General features: G+C 40.1%; 1 protein-coding gene across 1 annotated transcript; it reads right to left on the minus strand.

Annotated features, from left to right (window-relative positions):
- Positions 1–2,528: 2,528 nt before the first annotated feature.
- Positions 2,529–8,775, minus strand: LOC125310723. Its single transcript, XM_048268362.1, has 4 exons — positions 8,633–8,775; positions 8,136–8,463; positions 5,081–5,265; positions 2,529–4,793 (listed from the first exon to the last, which is right to left on the minus strand). The coding sequence occupies exons 1-4, from the start codon at positions 8,767–8,769 to the stop codon at positions 4,757–4,759; spliced, it is 687 nt and encodes a 228-aa protein (XP_048124319.1). The 5' UTR covers positions 8,770–8,775; the 3' UTR covers positions 2,529–4,756.
- Positions 8,776–9,068: the final 293 nt, after the last annotated feature.

Below are 9,068 nucleotides of genomic sequence, written 5' to 3' on the forward strand. Positions count from 1 at the left end.
CACTTTTTGTAGTTGTCAAATTGATGATGTTTGCCTAAGTTGTTTGGGTTTTGTCAATTTGTAAGGGTTTTGTTGTTTGCCTGTGTTGTCATAAATTGCAGGTTATTGCACCTGTCGGCCACTGTACTGAGTTGCTCTGATGAGAATGGCCCTTGTATGTCGCTTTGGATAAAAGTGTGTGCTAAATGAATCAATGTAAATGTGGTGAGAATTATAAAAACTGTACAGATTTTTTTAATAGTGTGGAAAGATTTCAGTGAACTAGTCCAGCATATTTCAACACAGATAGGAAGGCTGTGGTCTACTAATGTCTACTTTCATTTGAATTTGTGCATAACGTCATAGTCTCTCCATGTAGTCACGTAGCTTTAAGTTAGAGGAGTTAGAGGAATAGTGAGTGACAAGGTCTCTTTCACACCACACACACACAAATATAAAGGCTGTGGTTATATGACTGCTTTCATTTTGTGCATACCGTCACACGTCTGTGCATGTAGTCACGTAGGTAGGTCTGACACTGTCAAGGGTTTTCAGCTTTGGGTGTATTTTAATTTTTCTACCTTCAGTAAATGTCATGCTGATGTAAGTTTAACAAGTGTCACCTTTACATTATTCAAAGCTGCTGGACTATTGTTGCTCAGGACCTACTCTATTGATGTTTATGTGAAGAGATCAAACTTTTAATGGTAGAAGCCAAATGATGAACATTGAGAGATGTCATGCACCTTTAACTTTGATCCCACATCATTAAAAACCTAAACACTTCATTGGGCCTGTGATGTCAAATATCCCTTTGATATATTTACTTCCACCTAATTCATTTCCACCTAATTCACTTCGTACTAATGGAGGTAGAATCATACCATTTGATTTTCAATAGCAGTGTAGTACTCGTTAGGAATGTATTTACTTCACCTTTGACCTTTATACTTGTTAGGTACCACCCATCTCTGATGATTTTTTTTTTATGTACACACATTGTGCTATTTGAAGAATGTCTTAATTGTGCTGTATTTACATCAAATGTGATATATATTGATATCATTATACAGATAAGAAAAAAATACCTGATATAGATTCTGATTATATCACAGCAGTAGGGAAATGTATGATAATTCTATGGGCATTTAATACCAGTACCTCTGTATTGAGGGGGGGGGGGGGTGCTTTGTATCTGTTTTAACAGAATATTTCTCATGTTATCAATTTATTATTTATGTTATTATATTCATAATTTATCTCTTTATTAAAGGCCTGTTGTAAGGTTGTGCAATATTTTCTTATTAAAGTGATTTTTAGAAGAGTTCAAGCCAAACCGTTGCAACTCTGCCATCAATCACTATGTTAAGCCCACCTAACGACTACACGATTTGATTGGCCTGATAAAAGTTTAATTTTTCGAACTCACAAGCCAACGGAGAGTTGCTAGACTAGCCCTGGAAGCAAATGTAATTTGCTGCCGCTAAGGTGCGTCTAAATTTCTAGGCTACCCAAACATAAATGATCACATTCATCTAACGCTGATACAACCTTTAGTATATGAAGGCTCATAGGTCTACATAATATTGATAACTTAAATGTAAAAATCACATAGGCCTATTATTTAGGAGGATTACCCTCACAAAAAAGGAGTGAGGGTCTGTTTGTTTCAAATGAGTGGCCCTCCATATAATTTTGGGTCCTTCAGGTAGCCCTCATTACCAAAAAGGTTGGAGACCCCTGGTATAACTAGTAGAATATATGCTTCAGGAATATTGACCTGTCGCTAAGCCCCGCCCCCCATCTCAATCCCTTAATCTTAACTAGAAAAACAGTGGCGTGAGTCATTGAGGAGAATGCGCAAGTGAAGACCTAGGAACATGCACAATCTGGAGAGATTTATGAAAGAGGAATGGTCAAACCCCTTCATTTGTATTCTTCAACTTTATGAGATGTCATAGGAGAATATTATGAACTGTTTTATTGGCAAAGGAGGGCGTAATAAGGTATAACATGGAGCGGAGACAACAATTGTGTCATTGTCTTTCTGTTAAAAAATATTTCCAGTTTCAGACATTTCTGTTTCTCAGAATATATATGCTTCCCTTTAAGGTTGGATTTTTTCCATTGTGAGATTACAATAAATCACCAAAAGATTTTTGATAGCTGTTTTTCATCAACTTTACCAGGAGTGTCAATAACTCTGGAGGACACAGTATGCTCACATGATGTTGACTGAGCTTTTTAATTTAAAAGGAAACTTGGCAGGATTCCCCCCTCTGCTGGAGAAATTGCACATTATGCTATTTCAAACTGTGTGAAAAGGTAATGATAAAGCACATGGATTTGTTTACAAGCTAGCGAACTGTTAGCATAAGTTTGGCAGAACTATGTGGATGTTACAAGGTAAAAACACGATTTAAAAATCCAGTTCTTGTTTCTCACTTCTCTTTCCGGGACGGTAGTCTCAATGTTGCAAGGTTGGTTTTCCGCCTGGGGACGCTAGGCGCAGCGGGGAAAGTCACCATTTTCACCGGAACAGGTCATTTAACCATCCAAATGATTTCTAAACGGGTTTATTAAGTTGAAATAGTTGCCAAGTTCCCCTTTAAGAAGCTGTGCCAATGATGCACTTAAAAGCAGCCTATTTCATACATCTTGGTTCATGTATGGTCAAGCTAATTCTGTGGGATTGAAATTCATAGCATTTTAATGACCATATGATTCCATGAAGGCAATTGCATGTGCCACCGCCTCTTTTACCAACTACACTGAGGAGCAACTGCAACCTCCAAATATGCCAGGATGCCAATATGGAGTTAAACAATTATATGTATTGAATAAAGTCTGTAGAAGTGTCTTTGCAGTGCATAAAAGTAAAAAACGTAATCCAGGGGGTTGACGTCTCAGCTTCCACGAGGGAGAGCAGTCTCTCCACCAGGGGGTGGTGTAGGGCCTCAGTCTCTCCACCAGGGGGTGGTGCAGGGCCTCACTCTCTCCACCAGGGTGTGGTGTAGGTCAGTCCTCCGATAATCTGAGGTGGTGGATGCTCCTTCCCGCCTCTCCGGGGCACAGCTGGGAACAAGGGGGAAGGACAGTAGCTAGTCGGGGTTCAGTTAAACATTTCCTCCATTTCTCCAGCTGGGTGGGGGATTGGGAGGGTGGTGGTTAGTCAGTGTTGTGGTTAAAATTTCCTCAACGGCTCAAAATAGTGGGGGTATTCACTACAGGTTACTAATGTAACCGAATTACATTAGTAACCTGCGTATTGAGGGAGGGGCTTCTAACACTAACACATGTGAGTCATAACACTGTGTAGGCGTAGGCGTGTTATATTTGTGTGTGTGTGTGTGCTTATATCTTTTCTGGCAGAATGCCGGTCGCTTCGTCGTCGGTTCACCATCCGGTTCTCACTCGCTCATCTGCTTGTGGATGACGCTGTCTTTCTCCCCCAAAGAGGCTTGAGATACAGCCAGATTCCTGCAGCATATAAAGCACTTCCCCACACTTTGTTAACCAATGACAGACATGGCTTTTTCCCGCTCTGCATCTGAAGCTAGTTGGCTGTGTTTGTTTGCTATGGGACAGACATTACGTTATGCCTACAGTTTTCAAAGTCGCTTTGGCACATTTCTCGGATCAGAATTTGAAATTCTCAAAACTGGTTGTTCAAACTCCATCATTTTACCACTCTTACCATTATTAATCATGCACATCACTGACGCAGTTTCTCCCCATCTTGAGCAAACAGCACTGCGTTAATACATCCATGCAACTGAGTTTGTACAAAATGCACTATACTTGTTTCATGCTGAATAGTCCTACCCCAGAAAAAAAACTGCCATTAATTCATAGCTTGAGTCGTTGCATCCAAAAGTGTTGAACTACCTATCATAACTAGCTGTCATAGTAAGTCTATCATATATAGGCCTACATATCATCTGACAGAGAGGAACAACATTCATTTTCACAATGCTGTAAAAGCCTTCTTTATACTGTCATAAAGTCTGTCAACAGTAAAAACTTTGAAACAAATCCACTCTCTTGCATCAACCCACACACAGTAATGTGTAACTGTCTAGTTTTGTATCCACTATGTGGTGACGTTTGCGCTAATTGTTTTGAGATACTAACTGTTGGGCAAACGTTAATAAAGATTTGAGAAATGCACCAAAGCTACTGAGAACATTTTTAAAAACAGTCCATCTGGTCATTTAGAAGTTTTTATTTGCTGTGTGTTTGAGATGTGTATGCACACACATACAGACCAATCCAATCTTTTCCTAATTTTGCAGGAGCGCAAGCGTGAGCTTCAAATGTGGCAGAGGTTTCTTAGACGCAAGTCTCAACTGTATGTATTACTATAAAATTCTCCAGGAGCGCATGTCTCGACTGTAGAGCAGTTTAAAGCTCTACAAGAGCGCATGTCTCAACTGTTCAGCAGATCTCTAAAATTATCCAATTATGCATGTCTCAACTGTAGAGCAGATTTATAATGCTCTACAAGAGCGCATGTCTCAATTAGGCCAATTCCCAAAATTCTCCAGGAGCGCATGTCTCGACTGTAGAGCAGATTTCTAAAGCTCTACAAGAGCGCACGTCTCAGCTGTTTGGCAGATTTCCAAGGTGCTACAGGAGCTCATGTCTCAACTGTAGTGCAGATCTACAGGAGCTCACCTCTCAACTGGATGGGCCCACCTTAGATTTTTTTCGCCATTTGCTGAACGCTCTTCTGAAGATTTTCGACACACCTGTGAAACAGCTCACTGTTGGGACGTCATCCCTGTCCACAGGCATGCGATTTTTGGTCGTGCCTATAGAAAAAGCAGGCAGGTCCACCAGCTCTCTTAACGTTATCTTACACACTCTGTACATATATCCATACTGTAATACTGTATTTTACATAACATTAATTCATTCAAGTGCTATAATATGTATTACACAATATACAGACATATATAAATGGATAATCTATATATTAACCAAAGGCACATGCACACACAGCATACTCATGTGAAAGTGTTTGTGTGTGTGCACATCCAGTATAAGACACATAACCATTCATCCAACTTCCAACAAAATATCAGCAGTTTAGACTTACTGGTGGTGCTGTCTTCCACAGCAGAGTGCCTGGTGTTGGCTGACACTCTCTCGATGGCCTCTGTTGGTACAGTACGATGTTGGTGGCCATGTCCTTTCCGTGACGTTCAGAGGCATCAGCAGCTGGCCCTGACAAAGGGAGGAGGATCCCCAGCAACTGTAGAACCAGATACTCCACAAGCCTTTCTGCTAAGCAGAGGTGGAAAAAGTACGAAAATATTGTACTCAAGTCAAAGTACCAATACTTTGATGAAATATTACTCAAGTACAAGTTAAAATACCGATCTGAAAATGCACTCAAGTAAAAGTAAAAAGTAGTTTATTTAAAATGTACTTTAAGTAAAAGTATTTAATACAAAAATAAAAGTTTTTTTTTTTTTTTTTTGGGGATGGGGGTACCAGAACAACCAGTTTTACCAGAGACTTTCTAATGAGGAGATGCAGCACTCAAAAAATCCTCCATAGTAATGCATGGGGTTGGTTTGTCTACACATATCACAACCCTTCCGCGGCCAAACGTCGACATGTGACTACATTGAGCCAATCATGTGGTGTTTTGTGAATACATTGAGCCAATCATGTGGTGTGCTGTGAAGACATCGTGACAATCATCTGTTGTGATCTCGCCGCTGGAGCAAGATTGGTGTTGTGAAGCCTTACGCACACGCATTTCTGCCGAAATAGATGCCCGATAAGTGCTCAAAAAGCGGTGCAATATGGCCGCCGAGTGGAAGTACTTGCCTAAAAGGACTTTGGTCCTAGCTCAAGTTGCTGCAACCAACAGCTACGGCAGCCATGTTCATGCTCCCAGTGTGTAGCGCTGTAGCTGCAACAACTCCAGCTAGGTAAAACCGATTGTTTCAGTTTTGTTCATACCGACAGTACTCGGTGACGTTGAAAAATGTCAGAAATGTGAAAAATCACCGGAATTCTCCTTTAAGTTTGAGCAGTAGTTGATTTTCAAAGTTAGTTGCAGTCATCCTTGGTCACTTTGCAGTGAACAGTAATCCAGCACAACTGAAAAGCCCCTCACAGGCAGCTGAGGCAGGCAGGCCAATGTTGAGTTGAGTTTTTTTATATTTGGAAACGAGCAGAAGGTTCAGCAGATTAAAGGCCATCCAACTGGCGGGGAAAGTGGGAAGTATAGGGCCCCAATAATAGGTAATCCACACATAAAAAATCCAAACAACTCCATAAGTAGAGTCATGTGTAATTAAGTGGAATAACACAGGGAAAAAGTATTGAACACACTAAGAAAAAGCACTAAGGCAAGGAAAGGGAAGGAATGAGCTGGAATCTGTAAGTAGTTAGAGAGTAGTTATCCTTTCTATCTGTGCAAATTAATATAAGCTTGGTTAGTAGCCTACATATTGATGGGCTATAAAAAGGTTTTTCATTACCAAGGTGTCACACAAGAAACATTTCATGATGGATAAAAGCAAAAAGCTCTCCCAAGACCTTTGCAACCTTATTGTTGCAAAACATATCAAGAAAACTGGTTACAGATGCATTTCAAAACTTCAGAATCTTCCAGTAAGCAGCATGGGAGCCATTATCTGCAAGTGGAAGGAACATCATTGCATCATCAACCGGCCATGCATAGGATCTCCTCGCAATATTTCTGACCAGGGAGTCAGAAGAATAGTCAATTCCAAGAGCCAAGGACCACTCAGAGAAAGCTCCAGAAAGACTTGAAGGCAGCCAATTCAATTCAATTAAACAGTTCTGGAAAAAAACTAAAGATCAGGATTCACAAGAGGGACCCCTGGAATCTGTTTAGAACAATGGGCCAAAATCACACCTGATACTGCGACTAATACGTTTTGTCATACAGGAAATGTCTTGAAGCTGTCATTACAAACAAAGGCTTTTCCACAAAGTATTGAAGAAATTTCACTAGGCATGTTCAATACTTTTTTCCTGTGTCATTCCACTTTTATTACACATAACTCTTATGTTTGGATTTTTTATATGTGTTGATATAATGTGTGGTGAAAATTTCAAATAGACTCACTGGAAGTTTAGGCTAATTATTGAAAAAACATTTAAGCGTTCAATACTTATTTCCACCTATATTTATTTTACCTGAATATTTTAACTTCCAAATTAAATGTCAAAATGAATGTCAGACGAAATTTAAAGTTTGACTGACTGGATTTTGAATACAACATAGTGAAAACTGTCTACGGTCACTCACTCTTCCTTGCTAAAGAGCTAAATGGTTTAGTCCGCCTGCACGATTCATAAGGTAGTCTATCTTTTGTTTATTAAGTTGAGCATCGCTAGTAGGCCTAGTGGACCGCTAATTGTTGTGCTGCTGGTGCAATGCCTTTCTCCAAGAAAGCCAAGTCAGGTTACCAAAAACAAAGGCCATAACAGGAAAAAGAGAGAGACATTAAAATGAGGGGAAACAACTGGTAATAAACTTATTTCCAAAGAAAGGTGAGCACAAACGTCAAAACACGAAATTCCATGGTGTTTGCTTGAATATCTCCGCAATCATTAGTGCTAAAACGAACTGAGACAACTCATTGAAATAGCGGAAAATACATACACATGTAATCTGATGCATCTCGTGATCCAGCTCCATCTCCATCACTTTCAGAAAGACTGCATGGCGCCAGCTTGATTCATGTCCTGTTGTAGGCTAGCCTACATGCTGATCATTATCACTAGGCTAGTGGTTTAGGGCGCAATTTCTTTTCTCTCCCTTTCTGTTTTCGTTAGTCTTAACTTTTTTTTTTTTACTCAAGTAACGGATGCGATTTTTGATGTAGCGAAGTACAATACTTCACTCAAAATGTAATCAAGTAAAATTTAAAATACCGATTGTATAAACTACTTAAAAAATACAAAATACACAGAAAAACTACTCAATACAGTAACGTGAGTCAATGTATTTCGTTACTTTCCACCTCTGCTGCTAAGGCATAAGGCTCTAAGTTGCCCTCCACGAGTCCACTCCCCTGCGTCTCAGAAAGACAGGGTTCCGGTGACAACCTGCAGGGGGCACTGCAGGCTGGTGAGCTGCTGTTGTTGCTCGTGTGGTCCATCACCTGATCCACCAAGGGTTTCACTAGTGGGCCGAGGACTCTGTCCGACATCAGGACATTGATCTTGTTTGCCGCTGTGCCTTCTTCCTCCAGATGATGACGGACTATTGTCATCTGCTTTCTCAAGGCAGCTGTTCCGTCAGAGGGTATGCTCTCATCCTGCTGTGCAAAAGTTGGTGAAGATGAGATGGACTGGTCTACAGGTGTCTTGGATGCTTGTAAGGCAGCATCAGGACCACTGCTGCCATCTCCATCTCCTGGACAGCTGATATAATCTGCTGTCTGCTCGCAGGAAAATTGCTCCACTGTGGTGTTATCAAGATCTTTAGGCCTGTGAGCAGAGAGATGAAGTTTAATTTATAAAATATTTCAGTTTCATACCCATGCTTTTAAACTTAAATGTAAATGTAAAATATAATGGTATGGTAAAAGGTATCTTGAGATCTTTGAGAAATGCACCATAATGACTGAGAATTAGATAAACTGTTGTCAGAACATACCTTGAGGTAAGCTGCAGGATCTCATATAAGAGGCCATGCCTGTCAACCTCGGGTGAGGAGTCTAGGGAACATGGATGAGGAAAGGCTGATGGATTGAGCTGCTTCTCCATATTCCCCACTACTTGTTTGACAGCCATAGCTACATGTAGGCTAGATAAAGGAGTAAGTAAACACACACACATATGATTAGTGAGTAGTCAAGTCAAGTCAAGTCATTTATTTATATAGCACATTTAAAACAACAGGGGTTGAGCCAAAGTGCTGAACAAAGAAAAGGTTTGCTAATAAGTCCTAACAATAACACCATACATCTACACAAACTAAGTGTGATTATTTGTAGCAAGACAGCATTAGTGCAAGTGCTACCATTCTGTTTTGTTGTTTATATGAAGAAAGTTCCTTGTATTATTATTAGACTATTATTATCATCATCATC

Source organism: Alosa alosa, chromosome 17 (assembly GCF_017589495.1).
Source record: "Alosa alosa isolate M-15738 ecotype Scorff River chromosome 17, AALO_Geno_1.1, whole genome shotgun sequence".
NCBI lineage: Eukaryota > Metazoa > Chordata > Actinopteri > Clupeiformes > Clupeidae > Alosa > Alosa alosa.